This window comes from Globicephala melas, chromosome 2 (genome assembly GCF_963455315.2).
Source record: "Globicephala melas chromosome 2, mGloMel1.2, whole genome shotgun sequence".
In the NCBI taxonomy this organism is placed as follows: Eukaryota; Metazoa; Chordata; class Mammalia; order Artiodactyla; family Delphinidae; genus Globicephala; species Globicephala melas.
In genome coordinates, this window is record NC_083315.2 from 149938283 (window position 1) to 149960026 (window position 21744).

The window sequence follows — 21744 nt, forward strand, 5'->3', positions numbered from 1 at the left end:
CATCCCTCCAGAATTGCAGTGGAAGTGCTTTCAGGGTTTGGGTGAGTGAAGGCATCGTAAAGCTCCTAAGGACCAGGCAAGAAGACTCAGCTAAAGAAACCAACGTGAGTAGGCACCAAGTGGCTCATTCATTCTTAATTCAAACTGAAGCTTATAGAACACCTTTTCTATTAGGAAGGCAAACTATAAAAGTGGATACTCAGGGGCCTGGGGCTTTAAGGGGAGGAGAAACTAAAGAGTAGAGGGAGGGCTACCTGCTTTCACTTTGAAGCATGGTCTGCCCAAAGCTGGGAGGCCCAAATTCAGCCCACAAATATTTATTGCACACCTAAACTGTGACAGTCTCTGTTCTAAGGGCTGGGGATACATTATACTTCAAAAACAAGCAAACAGACTCATAGAGAAAGAAATCTTATTTGTGGTTACCAGAGGTGAGGGAGGTGGGGGAATTGGATGAAGGTATAAACTTCCAGTTATAAGATAAATAAGTACTAGGGAGGTAACGCACAACATGATAGATTAACACTGCTGTATGTTATATATGAAAGTTTTTAAGAGCATAAGTCATGAGTTCTCATCACAAGAAAAAAATTTTTTTAATTTCTCTAATTTTGTACCTATATGAGACAACGGATATTCATTAAACTTTTTGTTATAATCACTTCATGATACACATAAATCATTATGCTGTATATCTTAAACTTACACAGTGCTACATGTCAATTATATCGCAACAAAACTGTAATTTTAAAAAATTGCTGGGGATACATCAGTGAACCAGACAAGGTCCCTAATCTTATGGATTTTATATTCTGGGGGTAGAGTGACAAATGAATGGCCTTCAAAATGTACAGGATGTATGGGGAACAATTAGCTCAGCTGGAGACAGTTTGAGTTGGCACTATGGCAGATCAGGAGATGTGGATGCAGAAGTCAGTCTACTTGGTGAAGATCTTCAGCTCGGTTAAAGGGCAATGGGAGCCCTTTAGAGGTTCCTTGGGGTTCTGTTTCTTTGTTCCGGTGTTAGGGACCGAGGCAAGTGATTATTGCTTTTTTCAATATTTGAGGAACCTGAGGCTTAGGAAGGCAATGTCACCTGCCCAAGGCCACACAAGTGTAAGATAAGGCAGGCAAGTCTGCCAAGGTCCGAGTCCGAAGCCCATGCCGCCTTCGGCTCTTTTCCGGTAGTGCAGAGGAGGAACGGCGCGGTGCCCCTGGGTGCCAGGACAGAGGGGCACCTTCGGGAGGACCGGCCCCGGCCAGCTGGCAGCGCGGCAGCCTCACCAGCGCGGACAGCTGGCTTGAGGCGGTGGCAGCTCCGCGCTGCCCGTCGGTTCCCCCCGCCCGCCAGTGGTTCGCTCCGAACACCCCTCCACGAGCGGCGGGTGCCGCGGCCCGCCCCGCTTCCGGTTGTTGCCGGGCCCTATATCCGGTGGTCGCCTGCCCTCCGCTCCGCCGCCTCCGCCACCGCCGGCGCGATGCTGTCCCGGTCCCGCTTCCTGTCCCGGGCGTTCAGCCGCTCGCTCTCCGCCTTCCAGAAGGTATGGTACGGCCGGGCCGGGGCCCCGGCGGGTGAGAAACTCGCCGGCGGCGGACGGGCGGCTTGGGGACAGGGGCGTGGCGCCCCGGCCAGGCCGGGCACCAAGGGCACTGGGACTCGGAGGCCGCGGGCTGGGCGGCCCAGAGCCGCTGTTGCCCTCGGGGCCGTCTTGCGGAGCTCACCGGCCCGTCGCCTTCCCGAGACAGCCGGCGCCCCGTCCCCTGCTGGACCCCACCCTCCGCCCGGGCGGAGGAGCCGCCTTAGAGCCGCGCCCGCCCCCGCACGAGACTCAGAGTTCGGGAGAAGGCGCCGCGGAAGCCCCGACGGGATTCGGGGGCCCGTTTCCTTTCTGTTTAAGTTGGTGGATATCAATCCGGTTGGGAAGTTGAGATAGTTTGGCAGGCCCCGTGTGCTGACGGACTGAGAGCCCGCCCAGGCTGTTGCCTTCACCTTTTGGAGTCATGAGATTCGCCTGTCACCGGCACCTGGGCAGCTTTGAGTCTGTGCTTGAAAGAGAAAGCTGTTTATTCTCCCCTTTCGTCTTGGGTGACGTCGATAATGTCTTCTTTCTCAACAGGGGAACTGCCCTCTAGGGAGACGTTCCCTGCCTGGTAAGTTCTGCCCTTGCCGTCACCTAAAATGCTCTCCTCCTGGGCAGAGCAGTATGCGAGGAAATCGGGGTGCCTGTGTTTCTTCGCATCGTGTTCAGATAGATAGAAGTGAAACAGGTGTTGTTTAATAACAGCTATCATTTATTCATTTAGCACTTAGCTACTCAGTATCTGCTGAGTGTCAGGCACCATGCTAGGCCCTCACAAGGGATCCAGCAGTGATGGGTTCTCGCCCTCCTGGAGCTTACAGTCTAGTGGGAAAGACAAAATGTAAATTGCTAAACAAGTGAACTATTGTGAATCTTGGTTAAATGCTGAGAAGGAAACATACGAAGCTGGACACTAAAGCTGTGACCCAGAGGATGTGACAGGCCAGCCGGATGAAAAGCAGGAGAAAGAAAGAGAATAGCATGTACAAAGTCCCTGAGGAGGGAAAAGCTTGGCAGTATTTTGGAACTGGAAAAAGGGTGGTTTGGCCAGAGCATTTTAGTTGAGGGAGAGAGTGGCATGAGATAGAAGATGGCATAGAGACTAGCGAGAATTTAGGTTTTATCTCAACAGTTCTTTATATGCGTGGCATAAGTATTTGTTGAATGAGTTGATCTTATTGTGGGCATTCTGTGTGCCAGGCATTGTTCTGAGTGCTTCCTGTGCATTTTTTCAGTTAATCATCAAGAAAGAGTAAAAGAGGTGTTTTCTCTATTTTACAAATGTATAACTCAAGACTTAAGAGAGGTTAAGTGCCTTGACCAAGGTGATGCAGCCAACTGTTGGTCAAGCCAGGTCTGCCTATTCCTCAGCCCGAACTCCTAACCCACCATGTTATCATTTACTCATATAATCAACAGATTATTGAATTCTTACTACATGCCAGGCAGTGTGCTACGTGACAGGGATAGAGGTGGTCTCTACCCTCCAGGATCTTAGGAGCTACTTGGAGAGAAAACAAATATATATTTATGCATACCTAAGGACATAATTACATTGTGATTACTATAAAGGAGAAGTGGAGTGTAATGAGAGGATGGGATGATGTAGCCAGGCTTGGGAGGGTGGAGAGTGTGGTGGCAACGTCAGTAAAGGCTTCCCCAAAGAAGTGACATTTAAGCTAAGTCTTGAAGAATACATAGGAGTTGGCCAGGAGAACGATATTCTAAACAAAGGGGATTGCTTGTGCAAAGGTTTTCAGGCAGGAAGAGACTTGACCGGTCATAGAAATGGAAAGGAAGCCTGTCTGGGAGGGCTAGACAGGAATATGGAAAGTTTTTGGACTTTATCCTTAGAGTCATGAGATCATAGGCACCTAGCACAGTGTTCGCTCATAGTGGACTCTCAGTAATAAACTTTTTAACTTGGAATTTTGAAAAATGTCAGTAAACATTTTCTCCACTTCATAGATTGGCAGGACAGTGGGAAGAGCCTTGTATTTGGGGGTTGCGTTGTGGTTCAGGGCTTCTCCTTGGGCTAGTCACTTAACCTCCAGAAGCCCTGCTTATATATGAAACGGGAGTAATGGCAGATGGTCGTTCCACTTCAGGGAGTTGTGAGACACAAAAATCAAAATGAGGTCATTACGTGAAAGCTTTTTATAAACTCTTAAATGCTGTACAAATGAAACTTGCTATAGGATGAACTCTAAATTGGAGTTAGGGTTCCAAAAATCAGTAAGGGCTGCTGACTGTTCTAGCTCAAATATATGCTGTGTTTGGGATTTGTACTGCAGCATCATTGGTTACTGGATATAGAGGTGACTTAACTTGCCTCTGAAACCCTGGGGTTGTTTGTAAGGAGGAGGGCACAAGAGAGAATTGTCTCCCATTTGGTGTTTACCGTGCCCGTGGTTCAGAAAGAGTTGTTAATAGATCTGAAAAAATAAGACACATGAAAGAATATAATCAGGTGAAGCAGATATAGTAATTAGTTGTCAGTTGAAGAAGTGCAGTTATCTGTGATAAGGACAATTGGTGGGGCAGAAGGGAGCTCCCACCTTGTTGAGTATGACCAGAGTGGAAGGCCTCGGGAAGAGTGTAGGAAGACAATAAACTGAAAGGAGGGACAATGATTTGCTCGGTCCTAGAGCAAGCTGGAGACCTTAGGCCTGAAGTAGCCTAGTCTTTGCTACTGGGGTTCAGGCAACAAGACTTCCTGCTCAGTGCATTTTAAGTAACCAGGGAAACAAACTCAGATCAAACATTCCCACTGCTTCTCTGATTAGGCTATATGTAGTCACAGGATAAGCCATCATGTGTCTTTTTCAAGCTTCAATTGTATTTGAAGTCTTGGGGAGTAGAGCATTTTATTATGAAAACATAAAGGGATAATGCAAGTTTATGAGTTTTAAGATAAATAAGATTATAGAATTCTCCCCTTTCTTCCTCAAAGCCATTCCCACCCGAAGTCCCACATGCCTGTTGTTCTCTGCCATTACTATTGCTATGGTGGAAAAGTTTAAGAAGCAGGACTCTGTGTGATAAAGATTATGTTGTTGCCTGCTGTTGATCCTGTTCTACCTCAGAGTTAGGGGGTGAACAGACTTCTTTTCCATTCCCAGCAGGTATCCTGTATAAGATAAAGAGTTGTTGGTTAAGAGTTGTTTTGTTTCTTGCAGGGATCTCCTTATGTCAGGGACCAGGTTACCCTGACAGCAGGAAGACTGTGTAAGTATCACTGGGAAGCACAGATATGTGGACATGGGGTATTTAAGACACCAGTTGAACCATCTGCTGTCTTAACTGTCTTTCAAGCCCAGTAATCAAGCTGGTTATGTTGAGTCCCTCTACCTAATCTTGATGTTAATTTATGACATGTGCTTGAGCTTCAGCCCCATGTTAAGTGCTGGACCAGGAGTGTGTCTGTCCTGAGGTGTTTAGATTATAATGAAAGTGAAGCTGGAATCCTCTTTTTATGGGAATAGATATAGAAGGGTGCTCCTAAATATTCTGGTTGGATACAAGTGAAGCTGAGGGACTGGAGGTTACATTTATTGTGGAGATTAAGAGCATCTGTTTGGTTGCATGGTTACTCATTTTAGAAACAGTAAAAGCAGAAGACTAGTCAGTTGAGTCATGGGACTTTGCCTAGTTCAGAGGGAATGCTATTATTGCATAATGCAAAGTTTGGGGAAAGGCCACCCATGTGTGTTTCAGATTAACTTCTGCTTATGAATGTTGCTTAATGCTACTTTGCATTCCAAGTATTTTCAGGGTGGTGGTAAGAGGATGCTCTTTAGTTACCTGTTGAGCAGCTGTCAAGCTATTTTCTCTACAGGTAGGATCTTCAAAATGAAGGGTGAGCAGATTGGCTCCTTCTTCACTGTGCATTACAAGCATAATCCCATTGTAAATGTTCCTTTTGCTGTTTCTAAGTATTCTACTGTTAACATCTAATACTTTTGTAATTTAAAAGTTATTTAGGGATATTCAAAATGTGTTACTCATCTGCAGTTTAAATGAAAAGTGGAGCAGCCACAAATCCTATGCAATAAATGCAATAAATAACTATTCAAAAGTAAATTATTTTAAAATACCCTAAACTTTGAGGGATAAGGATCACACATTAGGGTATTACTCTAATAACTGTTTTTGTGTTGTATATTGTCTTTTTTCATGAATAAGGTACCCATTTTACTTAAAAATCTTTTATTGTAAAACTATTTTTGGTTTTATGTTTTTATTTAATAGCTTATAAATTTACATGGTTCAGAAGTAAAATGAGTGTCCATGAGAAGATTTTTTCCTGTTCTCCGGTGCCACCAAGTTTCTCTTCCCAGAGGCAGCCAGTGCTCCATGTTCTCGGGTGTCCTCAGAGAGCAGTCTCTGCATTTATACATTACCTGTTAGTTCTTGCCTACGAACATGTACCTATACATGGTTGTAAACTGTTGGCAGAACACTTTGTGTTCTGTATTTTTTTAATAACATACATTTTCCCCTTGATTTTACATAGACCTTATAGTTATTTTGAAATTATAAAAATAAAAATATCAAAAGGCAACTTAAATCTGTTATACTTTTCTGTTATAAAGATGCTTATGGTAGAATATTCAAACAGTCCTGAAGTGTAGAAAGTGAAAGTCCCCATCAGTCCAAATCACTCTTCCAAAATGTGTGTGTATGTAACAGATAACCATAGATACCATATATATCTACGTTTCCCACTCTCCAGTGGTAACCACTATTAATGATTTTGTGCATACAAGGTAATATATATATATATTTTTTGTGGTACGCGGGCCTCTCACTGTTGTGGCCTCTCCCATTGCGGAGCACAGGCTCTGGATGCGCAGGCTCAGCGGCCATGGCTCACTGGGCCCAGCCGCTTCGCGGCATGTGGGATCTTCCCAGACCGGGGCATGAACCCGTGTCCCCTGCATCGGCAGGCGGACTCTCAACCACTGCGCCACCAGGGAAGCCCTACCTTGCTCTTTTGAAGTTCCTCTTGAATGAGTCCAGAATGGACTGATATGCTGCCTCCTGGCAAGAGAACAGATTAGGAGATACTGTATCAGTTTTTTGGTGTTTTGTTTGTTTGTTTGTTTTGCATATAACACTTTGTTTTACTTGTTAACTGTCTCATCTTGCTGTCCTATATAAATCTATAATCGTGTGGACAGAAATTCTGTTGTATGTGGCACAGTGGCATGTACCCTGAGGACACACAATTTATCTTACTTGCATTTAGTTAAGAAAAAAACGTCATCAGGAAGCTGAGTCCTTTTGGTGGGTATGCAAAGGGCCAAGATGCTATCTTTTTCTTCAAAGACCCAAACTAGATCTGTTCTCGGAGAGCTGGCATTTCACTGCAGCACATTTCACTCACCCAAGGGACTCACTGTTTAAGGCACCCAAGTCATCCAGGCTTTGCTCTAGACATGCTGAGTCAGAATCTCTGGGAATGGGGCCTAGACATGTATGCTTTGAAAAAGTTCTCCCAGGTAACACTGATGGGCACTCCTAGTCAAGAATCACTGATTTAAAGGGAAGGTGGGGCTTCTGTGGTGGTGCAGTGGTTGAGAGTCCGCCTGCTGATGCAGGGGACGCAGGTTCGCGCCCTGGTCCGGGAGGATCCCACATGCCGCGGAGCGGCTGGGCCCGTGAGCCATGGCCGCTGAGCCTGCGTGCCCGGAGACTGTGCTCCGCAATGGGAGAGGCCACAACAGTGAGAGGCCCGCGTACCGCAAAAAAATAATAATAATAATAATAAAAAATAAAGGGAAGGTGAAAGAATCTAAAAAAGAGTGGATATATGTATAACTGATTCACTTTGCTGACAGCAGAAACTAACACAACATTGTAAATCAACTATACTCGAATAAAAATTTAAAAAATGAAAATAAAAAAGGGAAGGTGACCCGTGATGCCTTATCTAGACTAAAATGTGAGTGAATCACCTGTTAAAGGAGTTTACTTTTATGTTTGTTTTCTAGCATTAACAGCGGTAGTGTCTTCAGTGTTCGCTTTTTCAGAACTACAGCGGTGTGCAGTAAGTACCTTCAGCTCCCTACCTTATTGGGAATGGAGTTTTAATGGGAAGAACAACAATTGACTGAATTTAATTAAAGAAAAAAATTAAAAAGGAGAAATGTGGACTATGTGATTTTTTTTCCCCCTCTTTTACTAGAGGATGATGTGATTACAGTCAATACCCCAGCATTTGCAGAATCTGTCACAGAAGGGGATGTCAGGTGGGAGAAAGGTAAGATTTAGTGCCTTCTCACTTCTTAAGTTTAAATACTTTTGAAAAGTCCCCTTTACCCCCACGATAATCAGTGGCTCCACCCTTTTCTTTACCTGCAGTGTACTTTCCCCTGGCTTTAGGAAAGGGGTCTTGTAACACACCTGCCAATGGGGATTTTGTGGCTACTGGAGGGTTCCCCCCTGCACCCTAAGAGGTAGCCTTTGACTATCTTTTCAGCTGTTGGAGACACAGTTGCAGAAGATGAAGTGGTTTGTGAGATTGAAACTGACAAGGTAGGCTTGTCCTATTAGTACCAACTTTTCATGGTCTCCCCTTGGTTTCTTAACCTAATGAAAGGAACAGGGACTTAACTGTTGGTTATAGATAATTTTTAACTGCCTCAGTTGTAAAATTGTTGGAATAGCTCATTAAAAAGAAAACATTAAAAGTTTAATTTTAGATTGTTCTAGGTGTATGTACTATGTACTTTAATAGCTTTAGTTTTATAGCTTTTGTGTGTGTGTGCATGAGCTGTTTCCAGTTGTTTTTATGTATCACTTGGAAACACATTAACTGAATCTTGCTTTAGTGTTCTGAGAAAGGACAGAAAGGGTGAATCTTCACAGTAGCATTGATTACTCTTACTCTGAAAGTGTGGCCTTGGTGTTTCTATATACAGGGTCTTGTGTATCTGTGTTGCAACTCTTGTGACTCATTTGAGATTCTATACAATTAATTTTCTAATGCTGAGTAAAAATTTGGACTCTTTCTCCATCTGTCTTCTTTTCAAGACATCTGTGCAGGTTCCATCACCAGCAAATGGCATGATTGAAGCTCTTTTGGTACCTGATGGGGGAAAAGTAGAAGGAGGCACTCCTCTTTTCACACTCAGGAAAACTGGCGGTAAAGAAGTTCTCCTGGTTGTCAAGGTCTCCAGTGTTCCCCCTTGGAACTGGGGCTGAGCATAATATACTAATTCCTTTATACCTCAAAGACCATTTGGCATTCCCTCTGCCCTTTTTGAGGCAGTAAGAGGGGAGCTATTTATATTGTGAACTTTAAATGTCAAGTTTTAGAAGAAAAGGGTATTAAAAAAGTAAAGCTCATAATACTCTGTTCTTTATTGTGCTGGACCTTTTCTTAAATAGGAATGAAGAAGATTCTAAAGACAGTGATTTCCCCCCACCCCAACCCCGGCATCAGAGTCACATGGAGGCTTTAAAAATAATACAAATGCCTAGATTCTGAGTCCCAGGGATTCTGATATATTAAATCTGGGGTTTTCAGATCCTGGTTATCTTATCATAGTTTTCATTGTTGTTGTTGTTGTTATTTTTAACGCTCTCCAAGTGATTCTGATACACAGCTAGGGCTGGGAGCCACTCTTCTAAAACGAGAAGTAGTATTTCATCCTGTCTGTTATAGAGAATTTGGTGTAGTTTTTTCATATCTATTCTCTCATAACATTTTTTAGGGAGAGTTGGATTTCTCTTGGGAAGAAATGAGAAATAAGGAAATGAATTTGTACTGGATCTCACAGCCAGTATTAGAGATTAGAAAAGAACTTTCTGATTCTTAATTAAATGCTGTAACTACTAAAGTATTTTTTTCATTGTTAAGATAGTTAAGCAGAAAGATGGTAGATTGCATCGTTATGATTGATCAGGGCAAGACCAGAAGCCCAGAATGGAAACAACATACAGTAGAAGGCTAGGGGATAAGATTGATTCTTCTAGTTGGAGAATTTCATCTTCTGATCATTCCTTAAGAGATTGTTCTTCTAATTTAAATGTAAACCCAGATGTGATGTCCAAATTGGTAAAATCAAAAATATTTAAAGTTGTGAATTTATATTGCTTGACCACCTCATTGGTTTATAAAGTTACCCTAGATAAAATGCTTTGAAGTCTTCAGTCTAAATGTGCCCTTGATTATTTAAACTTTTAAGTTTTAATAGTTAAGAGTATTCTCCCACATGGGATGTTAAAATAGAAGAGGAGACGATCGGTATTACCATAACTAGAAAGGTGTTGCTCTTACGTGTGTATCTTAACATCTTAAATTACCTGGGTTTCTTTTGCTTTGAAGTTTACATTACCATGGACTTCAGTAGGTGCTTTGAAAGTACTGGCTGAATTTGATGATCAGTAGATATTTGTGAAATCAGGAAGGCAGCTGAATTAAGTCAGTTATCTAATGTAGGACATCTAGGAGCCCTGGGGAATAGAAGCATAGTGCCTTAAATCATTCTGTGTATCTCAAAGCTTTACATGTATAGCAAATACTCAGGAAGCATTTGTTAATTGATTGGAGATAGAGCTTTTGCTGCTAAATTCTACTTAGTATCTGCAATTTGGTTGCTTTCCATTCTAGATAGTGCCAATGGCATCTATTTTTCCTGTTTTTCAGCTGTTCCTGCTAAGGCCAGGCCAGCCGAAGCTCCTGCTGCTGCAGCCCCAAAAGCAGAACCTGCAGCATCGGCAGTTCCTCCTCCCCCTGCAGCATCTGTACCCACTCAGATGCCACCAGTGCCCTCGCCCTCACAACCTCTCACTAGCAAACCAGGTAAGCCTCTGGCTCCCACGTGTCTTTATGTGGGAGAACAACATCTCATCTTATGTTCCCTCACAGTCTAAGACTAATTACGGCTCTGAACAGGCTCCACTGTCTGCTTTGTAGAAAGAATTCTAGACTTTGTATCAGAAGACCTGATACAAAGGGTTTGCATCTCAGCTTTTTAGCTGAGTATATAGCTGTGTGACTTTAGGCTAGTTATTTAACTTCTCTGAGCAGATTGTTCGTTCGTGAAGTAGGAATGATAGTAATTCACCTCAGCATATCTTGAAGATTAAGTGACAGTACGGTATGAAAGCACTGGCATGTACTCAAGTAAATTTTTCTCATTTTCTGATGCAGTGTACCCTTTCTTCATTTTCAGTGTCTGCCGTAAAACCCACTGCTGCCCCTCCAGTAGCTGAGCCAGGAGCTGGCACAGGTCTGCGTTCAGAACATCGGGTAAGTCTCTGAGGACCACTTCCAAGAAAGAAGCCGAGGGGCAGTGCTGAGATTAATGGAGTGGGTGTGCTCTGCCTACGTTTGAATGGCTGGCAGCTGATTCCCTTGGCCTTGACAAGGAAATTGAGTTTAGGATGCGACTTGTTCAGTGACATGACTGTCAAATGACAGGACTAGAACCAGAGGTCTTCTGAACACTTGTCCATTGGTTTTTCCCACTTTGTTATGCCAGCAGCGAGATGCTGTGGGTGAGTAAGATATACGCAGGGGATGGTAGCCTAGTGACGCATCCCTTCCCTCCCACGATAACGCATACTTCAGAGAGGTGGTTTAGTGAGCTCTATTCCTATACTTCCGGGATACTTAGCTGAGGGCTACCCAGTGGCAGTCAGGAGCAGACATAAGACCTCAAGGAAGTATGGTCAAGAGGGTGGGTTCCTCTGCCTGAGAATACCTCCTAAAAATACTATAGCCTCAAAAGTTTGTTGCCTCTGAGTTTCCATTCCACCAGTAGCTATTCTCGTGCAAGTCTTTATTACCAGAAATTTCCCTTTGTGCAATGACTCCTGGGCTGGCTAGCCCTACCCCACACTCTTCCATAAATTGGTTTTGGTTTTTAAATCAAACCATATCCGAGGCCTCTATTCTTTTTTTTTTTTAATAGAAACATCTTTATTGGAGTATAACTGCTTTACAATGTTGTGTTAGTTTCTGCTGTATAACAAAGTGAATCAGCTATATGCATACGTATATCCCCATATCCCCTCCCTCTTGCGTCTCCCACCCTCATCCCACCCCTCTAGGTGGTCACAAAGCACCGAGCTGATCTCCCTGTGCTGTGCGGCTGCTTCCCACTAGCTATCTGTTTTACATTTGGAAGTGTATATATGTCCATGCCGCTCTCTCACTTCTTCCCAGCTTACCCTTCCCCCTCCCCGTGTCCTCAAGTCCATTCTCTATGTCTGTGTCTTTATTCCTGTCCTGCCCCTAGGGTCATCAGAACCATTTTTTTTTTTAGATTCCATATATATGTGTTAGCACACGGTATTTGTTTTTCTCTTTCTGACTCCACTCTGTATGACAGACTCTAGGTCCATCCACCTCACTACAAATAACTCAATTTCATTTCTTTTTATAGCTGAGTAATATTCCATTGTATATACGTGCCACATCTTCCTTATCCATTCATCTGTCGATGGACTCTTAGGTTGCTTCCATGTCTTGGCTATTGTAAATAGTGCTGCAGTGAACATTGTGGTACATGACTCTTTTTGAATTATGGTTTTCTCAGGGTATATGCCCAGTAGTGGGATTGCTGGGTCATATCGTAGTTCTATTTTTAGTTTTTTAAGGAACTTCCATACTGTTCTCCATAGTGGCTTATCAATTTACATTCCCACTAACAGTGTAAGAGGGTTCCCTTTTCTCCACACCCTCTCCAGCATTTATTGTTTGTAGATTTTTTGATAATGGCCATTCTGACTAGTGTGAGGTGATAACCTCATTGTAGTTTTGATTTGCATTTCTCTAATGATTAGTGATGTTGAGCATCTTTTCATGTGTTTGTTGTAGGCCTCTATTCTTGGTCAAACTTCAGGCACATCTGAGTGGGTAGTTTGCGTTTCCTTGTTCTTGCACAGAGGAGCAAGGCCACCACAGGAAAGAGGAAGCCTGGATCTCTCCCTGTATTTAGATACTACAGTCTGTCCTTATCCACTCCTAGGAAGCCCAGTGCTCCCTCAGACTAAGTGTGAAGGGTTAGTTCCAGAGAGACCAGGTGGTCAATACTTGTCCCACTTTCCCTTTCAGGAGAAAATGAATAGGATGCGGCAGCGCATTGCTCAGCGTCTGAAGGAGGCTCAGAATACCTGCGCAATGCTTACCACTTTCAATGAGATTGACATGAGGTGAGAGCTCTAGTCCTCTTCCTCCCTGTGCCCATTTTCTTGGAGAACACTTGAACTTGCCCAAGTCCCTACCTAGTGCTGATTCTAAAACTAACTTAACAGGAAAGAAGTACTTCTTTGCAGTGCTTGTTGACTTATACAGAGTGACCCACTGGTTTCACTCTCTAATCGACTTTCCTAATACTGTGCCTGCCTCCTCTGTGACCTAAAAAACTTAGCCTTTTACTTTTATACCTGAATCTTGTGATTTCTGATAAACGAGGCTGGTAATAGTCTTAAAATCTAATGACTACTGTCGAGCTGACAAGTAGAGAGATAGGGCATCCAGGCTGACAAGGCTCCCCTAGGGATACAGAATCACTTGACAGCGTGTCCAGAGTCAGGCGCCATACCCTGCTTCCTTCTCACTGGGACTGCTCCTTATGTGTGTTCCTAAGCGACTCAGAATTGAGTGGGTGGAAAGGCATAGGCTTGTCGTATCTTTCACCTTTCCCAGCTTTGATAATGAAATGGGAAGCAAGTTGTGCTTTTAAAGAAAAACTTCAGAATTAACCAAAGGGGCTAATTCAGTGTACCCATTTCTGTAGTGAGCTAATCGTTGACTCACTTATCTTCTTCAAGACTTTGATGTTTATAGGTGTCAGGACTGTAGGGAAGAGAATGTAGTTAAAGTCAACAAACAGTTTTTGAGTGCTTACTGTGCACAGTATATTACACTATATTTGAGGGGGATGCAAAGATGAGTGAAAAAGAGCCCTTACCTTCATAGAGCTACCATCTTGCTTAGATAAATAGAAAGTAAAATCTCTAGTATCAGTATCAGGAGGATATAAAACGTATGAAGTGGAGAAGAGAATGAGATCATTTGTTTATGAGGTGACAGGGTGGAGGTAGGGATCAGGAAAGGCTTCCTGGAGGAAAGAGATTTTTAATAGACCTTAAAGAACGACTAGCACTTTGACATAGTGGAGGAAGGTCATTCCAGAAGATGTTAACAATATGGACCTGGCACAGACAGGAAAGTACATGACACATTTGAGAAACAATCGCTGTGAGAAATATGTGTAAGAAAGAATGGTAAAGAAAGTTGGATCCATACTTCAGAATGTTTTAAGTGCCAGAGTAAGAGTTCATAGTTAATACAGGAGGTAAAACCATCAAGTCTTCAGGTCATCTCTTTGTTTTTTATTTTTGTCCCAAGTGTTTAGTCTGTGAATCTACATTTCATTAAGGAAATTGGTCTCCTTTGGAAGGAGTCTGAGAAGTGTAGAGAGGGGAGTGTGCTGTGGCACTCACAGAGTAGGACTCTGTGGCCCATTTCACTAGATGTCATACATTCTATTGTGAAGCTTCCCAAAAGACTGGATGTCATTCAAGCCAAAGATTTCTCTCCTATCCATAGGATGTAGGGAAGGACCTTGACTAATGAATCACAAGGGCTGCAGCTTATGTTTCAGTGCATTAGGGCCAAATTGTACACAAATCGAATTGGGCTTTGAAATTCTACCCAATTCCTTAAGACAAAACATGTAAATATTTGTGGCCTTGAAAGATGCAGTTGGCCCAACAGCTTTGATTGAAGGTAAGTACAATAGCTGGATCTCCTTTCAGCAGCTAATCGAAGTGTCACTTAATGATGGCCTGGGGTCTTACTGCAGTCAGTAATCTGGTTTAGATTGAGTGCCCTTTGGGTCTTGCACTGATCAGCTAACCCATAAGGGGCCTTTCTGAGACCTTCTCCTCTCCCCTGTTGTCCCAGCCTCTGCCTGCAAGGGCAGAGCTCTGAAATAGAAACTACTTAATGACCAGACAATAGCATTTGGGCAGTTTTGAGAGCAGAGATGTTTATCACTTCTCTTTCCCTCTTCTGCAGCTCTTGTGTCTTGGGAACCAGTAATGTCTTTAGGGTGGTAATCCTAGCACTAAATGAGGTTAGACTCAGGAAAACAAAACATTTTAAAACCAATCAGTCTCCCTAGGAAAACTTCCCTTTTAAAAAACAAAAGGTATAAGGGGGGAGTTAAAGTTATATCATCTTATCTTTCGTGCTAATGTCAAATTAGGCCATTATAGAGAGAAAGGGAGAACTGAGCATTTGGGCCTAAGATAAAGTTAAATTCGATTTCCATCACGGAACTGTATTCCCATAAATACAGAGGTTTCTGCAGCAAAATGATGGGAAAGCCATTTCCCACTAACTCTGTTGCACATGTGTTGTATGTATGTGAAAAACCAGCCCTGAAGGAACAAAGACTGGTCACCTTGCAAAGGCTTCTCAGGGGCCTTGCTGCTTGTACTTTAAAAAGCTTAGGTCCGCACATGGTCACTTTTCTAAATACCAGGGAAACCACGTCCATCAAACTAATCTTAACAGCAGGAACTGTGTCTTTTATTATCTTTATATCTTGGTGCCCTGCATTGACCCCCACGTGTGGTGGGTGTTAGTACCTGTTTGAAGGAACAAGCGGGGGCTTCCGTGGTGGCGCAGTGGTTGAGAGTCCACCTGCCGATGCAGGGGACACGGGTTCGTGCCCCGGTCTGGGAAGATCCCACATGCCGCGGAGCAGCTGGACCCGTGAGCTATGGCCACTGAGCCTGCGCGTCCGGAGCCTGTGCTCCGCAACGGGAGAGGCCACAGCAGTGAGAGGCCCGCATACCGCAAAAAAAAAAAAAAACGGTAGAAGGAACAAGCGGATGGAACTGCTAACTCTGGGGAGATGAATGAATCTACTGACTTTCTTGTGAGCCTAAAACAACACTGGATTATACCCATCCACAGATAGTCATGACTGCTTTTGCTCCCATGAAGCCCATGAACCTGTGGGGCTTTGGGGTTTATTTCATCTTCACTAGTTAGGAGACAGGAGGAATGTCACAAGGAAGTCATAATCAGGTTTGGTGGTATTTTGAAAATAAATCAAATGAGATAAAAAGAATGGTGCTTATTTTGCAGACTTTGTTTATGCTTAAAAAAAAAGCTTTTTTCGGTGTGGATGGCTTATGATTGTAGTGTAGCTGGAAGTCACTTTCTTGTCCAGGGTGAGGATGTTGCTGTGCTGTCTGAGCTCTCGTTCATATTGTCTGTAACTGAAATCTTTGACTTCTGGAACACAAAGGAGCCCTGTAAAGGACTCAATCTACCTTAAAGACAGATTGGATCCGGTTCCTTTGGGTCCAGGTTTTGTAAAGGAATAAAGTTATTGTGTTGACCTCTGGTGGACTATTTCAAAACTTGAACTTAGGTAGATGGTCTACAGTAAGGGAATAAAGCTTACGCAGCTGTGTACACAGAGTTAGAAACCAGTATGAAAGTCAGAATTGAGGCTGCTTTTGTGGTCAGTTTGTTTTGTAATGTTAATGTGTCTTTGCAGTAACATCCAGGAGATGAGGTCTCGGCACAGAGATGCTTTTCTGAAGAAACATAACCTCAAACTAGGCTTCATGTCGGCATTCGTGAAGGCCTCAGCCTTTGCCTTGCAGGAGCAGCCTGTTGTAAATGCAGGTGAGTTTGTGGTGGCTAGAATCACAGAGGTCCTGGGAGGTGTGCGTGTAAACACACACCTGCTCCCACACACAGACACAAAGACGGCGGTCGACAGACTAAGACTTCTTATTTCATACGTGTGAAAACTTGAGTACCTTCCCTGGGGATTTCTTGACTCACCTTCCCAAATGGACGTCATGATTACTTCCTCCCCCGCAGCTGGACAGAACAGGTTCTCTTCACAGTGCATAGCCTGGCAGCTGCTGTGGCGACAGGCAGTTCTGAGCCAGGTCAGCCATCCAGGCTTCTCGTGTCAGTGTGGAGACTTGTGTTCTGGCTGATGCCCACCCTCCCACAAGCCCTGTTATCTTGGGACCTGACTCTTACACCTGGCATAGCTCCAGGGTGACCTTTGATTTCTGGTCAGTGGACCTCATTGGGAGGTCTTGGGCCTGGCCCCTCTTTCCTGGACTTGGTGCCCATTTTCCTTACTTTTTGCTCACCTACATCATTGGAATGTTGACCTAACAAGCAGTTCTCTTTTCCATTGAGACAATTCTCTGTTCCCTGGAAGATTAGAGAGGACAGTGGCACTTCTGCAACCCTCAGCAGTGCAGGGTCCCTAAAGGTCTAGAAATAGAAGTCCTAGTCCCTTCCGCCAAGTGGTGTGCCCTAAGGTGGGTGGAAGGGCTTTGTTTCACCCTGATGTGTATCTCTTTATTTCTTCCGTTCTTCTTATGCTTCCTGATGACTCTCTCCATCGCTTCTGCCTACACATACATGTAGGCATTTCTCAGAGTTCCCCTGACCTCTTTCTCACTTTACATGCTTTTCCCGGGATGTCTTATCTGTAATACAATGCAGACTTTCTATGAAAAAGATTCCCAAGCCTGTATTTTCTCACGAGCACCAGACCTAAATTTTTAGCTGCTGGTTTGCTCTCTCAGACCACCCTGCTTCCTACCGAGTCTCCTAGAAAGAGGCTTGCCTTCTTGTTGAGAGTGGGCAGCAGAAGGGGCAGCATCCCCATCCCCCCACTTCCTTTACTAATTTGCCCTTTTTGGGAACACTTTTTAAACCTGCCGTTAGCTAAGGGAGGGCTGGAGTAGAGCTAGCTAACAAGAACTTTGGCACATACTTATCCTGTGTTAGCCTGTGTATTGATCCCTCTGAGGGCTGCCAAGGAAACGGATGCCCCTGTGCTCATGCTTAGTCAGGGCACTTGGGAGAAGTTACAGTTGGCTGGCATGGGAGTAAGAGGAGTGTCAGCTGCCACTTGTAACGTGGTGGGTTTTGTGCTAGTTGGTCACCCCACACTGTACCAAGCACCGTGGTTTTTTCCTCTATGAATGCAAATTTTTCCTCACTAGCCTAGGCCTAGGGAGTTGTATGTAATGTGTGTTTTCTCTCTCATAGTGATTGACGATACAACCAAAGAGGTGGTGTATAGGGATTATATTGACATCAGCGTTGCAGTGGCCACGCCTCGGGTATGTTGGGGCAAGAAGTGGGGAGCTCTGATCTTTGACTCTCTCCTTACCTGTGTGAAGAAGCAGACCCCTGGGAGAGATCTTTCCTGTAGTTCTGTCTTTTTAGAAGGGAGTTACTAGAAGAGTAACCTGTTTTTGACCATACCACGTTCTTCTATCTCTGGCAAGCCTAAATATTTTAGACTCTGTTAATCATGAGTCTGGGGGATATTCTGGGGGAGGGGAGACCATAAGCTTGAATCAAGAGAGTTACAACTATAAAGGGTACTATTAATTTGCAACTGAAAAGAACTTTTCACTCTCATCAGGGTCTGGTGGTTCCCGTCATCAGGAATGTGGAAACTATGAATTATGCCGATATTGAGCGAACCATCAGTGAACTGGGAGAGAAGGTAAAAGAGAAAGGATGGTATGAGCTGCTGGGCAGGTCAGGGAAGAGAGCCTGGGGAAGGCTGGGCCAGTGAGCGGTGCTCAGGGAGCTGGAGCCTCACTTTCTTCTGAAAGGAGTGCGTGGCCCCTGTGAACAGCAGTCACAAGCGAGAGCTGAAGTACAGCTTCCTGGTGGAGCTTATCGTGCTCTTAAGACTGAAGAGCTCATCAGAGGAAACCACAGAAAAGTAAAGATTCTGAAGTCCTTTCCCCTGGTGGAGCACTAGTCATAGGCATCTTAGCTGAATGCTTTCGCGTTAAAGCTAGACCTTGGATTGTTGATCTTAGATATGAGCCTTCTGGACTTCCTTTAGGTGAAGAAAGCTGGGTTGACCTTACCTTTCAATTGTAAAATCTGTTTTTAGGCCCGGAAGAATGAACTTGCCATTGAAGATATGGATGGTGGTACTTTCACCATCAGCAACGGAGGCGTTTTTGGCTCACTCTTTGGAACGCCCATCATCAACCCCCCTCAGTCTGCCATCCTGGGCATGCATGCCATCGTTGATAGGCCAGTGGTCGTGGGAGGCAAGGTAGGGAACATCACCATTAATGTCCTAGCAGCTAGGCGATAAGGAGAGGTAAGTCTAACTAGATGCTCATTATAAAAGATTTGCTATACTTTCAGGCATAAGTTGCATCTCCTAGTTTCTAATTACTAGCTGAGGCACTGGTTCTTAAATTGTGTGTGGAGTAGCAGCACCTGGGAACTTGTTGGAAATGCAAATTCTTGGACCCCTTCCGAGACCTAGTGAAGCAGAAAGTACAGATGATTCTGATGCACGTTAAAGTTTGAGAACCTTTGAGCTGAGAAAGCTTGCTCCTTCATCTGGGACTAGTCAACAGGCTTCATTCTCTAGGTGCTGTAGAGAGTGGGGATACAGTTGAAGACATGGTCCTTGCTCCTGGGGAACAGAGGACAGCAGGGCAGAGCCATCTACAAGCTGCCAAGTTGTAATGATGAGGCTTAGAGGTTTTCTGGGAGTTCACGGAATGAGGGCAAAGGGTCTGGAGCTGGCCCTAGAAGATATGTTGGTAGGAAAATGTTTTCTGGGACTCCTATGTTTAGAACCTTTTTGGGTCACTAACTCCTTTTTCAATCTAAAAATCATAGATCTTCCCTGAAAATGCTCATACACCCAACTTTGCATAGAGTTTCAGAGAATTTGTGGACCCCAGGATAAAAAAAAATTTTTTTGTTGTTACTATAACCGGAAAGAAGCAACTGCAGGCAGCCAGAACTGAAGAGGAACTTCCCTGTAGACAGCAGACAAGTGAGAGGGCAGAGCATGGTGTTTTGTTTTCTTTTGTTTTGTGTTTTTAAAGGCAGTTGTAAGGAGACTCCTGTTTTCTTGGTTTAAGCTTTTGAGTGTGGGAGCTTTGCACTCAGGGTAGGGCTTGGTCTTTGAATGTACTGTACGTATCCAGAAGCAGCAAAGCAGGAAAGGCTCTGCAACTGGGAACTTAACTATGGGCTGTGCTGTGTCATCTCCCCTTTCATCTGGGCTTTCTCTGCCCCGCTGCAGACAACGGGGCAGACAAACCTGTCGACCTCTCTTCTCTGTAGGTGGAGGTGCGGCCCATGATGTACGTGGCCCTGACATATGATCACCGGCTGATCGATGGCAGAGAGGCCGTGACTTTCCTCCGGAAAATCAAGGCAGCGGTAGAGGATCCCAGAGTCCTCCTATTGGACCTGTAGGAGGAAGCCATGCGCCCTACACATCAACCATGCAGGAACTGAAAACCAGTCTTCTCCCTGTCCCCTCACGGGCCCCGGGTTAGCCTGGTGACAGACAGGCATATGCTGTTGTTCTCAAGCAAGGAAACCAGGGCACTATGTAACCAGCAGTCACAGGTCTCTTGGTGTTCCTGCCAGGCTCTCTCCCTCTCTGCGCCGTTCTCTTACCCTCGAATATCTGATTTCCTTAGGCTTGAGGGAGAGAGAGAGCCTTAATGGATGCTCATTAATATTCCTGCCTTTCTCCATTAGCCCTCCGCTGAGATGATTTTGCTTCTCCCCCGTCCAGTATACCATAGGGAAACTGCCGGGGACCATGTGATTAAGTTTCTATCTCTTGAAAGTCTGTTCTCCAGAGATGCCTAGGAGGGTGCTGTGCCTCCCAAGCTCGGAGCAACTTCTGTCCTGGCTGTGCACGTCCTTACTCGGTTCCACCCGTGTGGAGGTATTGACCACAGGCCAGGAGGTGCTGCTTTGCTTCTTAAATGGCATCTTCATTCTCAGCTGTCACTGACTTCAAGCTGCCTCTTCTACCTCTTCCAGGAAGCACAGGCTGGGGGATCTGGAGGGGCAGGGGATGGGTAGGCAGTGTTGAGGGGAGGACAGCTTCTGAGGTCAGAGGTTATAAATGAGGCTGGAGCAGAGCCCAGGCCTGCCCTCACACTCTCCGTCATAGCTTTGTACCAGGAAGACCCATTTTGGCACAAGCATGCCCAGCTGTGGTTGTGCCGACCTTTCCAGACCACTGGGACCATTCTACCACATTATTCTCATCTAGAGCAGATTCTAGCACATGGCAGGGAGACAGCGTGTCACAACCAAGGGCTGGATGGCGCCTGGTAGAGATTGGAGTGAAGGAGGCATACTGTGGACTGGCTCACATTGTCTTGAGCTTTTAAATTCCATTGGTTTAAGCCTGTGGGCTGAAGAGGCAGTTCTGTTCCTTCCTGTATCATGGCCCTTAGGGAGCGGAGCCTTAGCGCTTCCTCCACAGAACACAGGTCTGGGAGAGGATGGATTGTGGTGGAAACCAGCCCAAGATGCTAGTGCACAGTGGGGAAATGGCCGATGTCACCTACGAGGTACTGCTTTGGGTCTGGACACAGTCATTGGAATTCTTCGGAGGATGGTTGAATGCACACGTCTTGTCATGAAAGCTACTGGGCTTCATCGCTTCGTATCCAACTGCATCCAGGCCTGAGGCTGCTGACACTTGACACAGGGAGCCATTTATTTAGTGCAGGGTGCCCATTTGTATTTTGAGCGAAGAAGCAAGGCCTGGGGGTTGGGGTAGGGGGAAGGGGTGGGAGCCAGTACTGAGTGCCTGCAGCATCTCCTATGTCTTCACTATTCAGAACTTGTAACTAAAATATTTAAAGAAACTGATTTTAAATGCAAATTAAAGGGCAAATGTTCGCAGACAGGGTTCCTGCTTCTGTACTTCTTTTGGTTACTGAGGTTGTGCAAGTCTCCAGCACTGTAACTGTCATTAGCACTGAAAGACACGTAATGTCCCTCTCATCCAGAAAAGTGCCCTGGCTTCCTTCCAGGGCACTTCCTTCCTTGAACCTGGTGAGCCCGGCAAGCCACACTGTTGAAGAGAAACTGGTTCTCACCTGCGTGAAGCCCCTTCAAACACCAACAGACATTTAGATTTTGGTGGCGTTGCCTTGCGTTATTTCTGGGATGGATGGGGGAGTGGTGGAGCAACATAGTTTCGCATTTTGCACTTGATTGCCACGTGGGTACCCAGATGCTCAAGGTTGATTTGAACAAATGAGGGTAGATCACCTCCTAGGAGCAAGTGGTGTGTGACGGCGAGTAGACGGGGTTGAGAGATAATCTGCGCTG

The 21744-nt window shown here is 44.8% G+C and overlaps 1 protein-coding gene across 1 annotated transcript; it reads left to right on the forward strand.

Annotated features, from left to right (window-relative positions):
* Positions 1-1414: 1414 nt before the first annotated feature.
* On the forward strand, positions 1415-21203 carry DLST (dihydrolipoamide S-succinyltransferase). Its single transcript, XM_030831760.2, has 15 exons — positions 1415-1541; positions 2118-2151; positions 4760-4808; positions 7577-7632; positions 7771-7845; positions 8065-8120; positions 8619-8730; positions 10237-10392; positions 10766-10842; positions 12652-12749; positions 16121-16251; positions 17650-17723; positions 18032-18115; positions 18518-18685; positions 19720-21203. Exons 1-15 carry the CDS (start codon positions 1479-1481, stop codon positions 19852-19854), a joined length of 1368 nt encoding a protein of 455 aa, XP_030687620.1. The 5' UTR covers positions 1415-1478; the 3' UTR covers positions 19855-21203.
* Positions 21204-21744: the final 541 nt, after the last annotated feature.

Excerpts from the sequence above, each read along its gene's own strand:
- DLST (XM_030831760.2), top strand. The coding sequence starts at position 1,479 with ATGCTGTCCCGGTCCCGCTTCCTGTCCCGGGCGTTCAGCCGCTCGCTC. Across the intron at positions 7,633-7,770 it reads CAGAACTACAGCGGTGTGCA|AGGATGATGTGATTACAGTC; the intron begins GTAAGTACCTTC and ends CTCTTTTACTAG. Across the intron at positions 8,731-10,236 it reads CACACTCAGGAAAACTGGCG|CTGTTCCTGCTAAGGCCAGG; the intron begins GTAAAGAAGTTC and ends CCTGTTTTTCAG.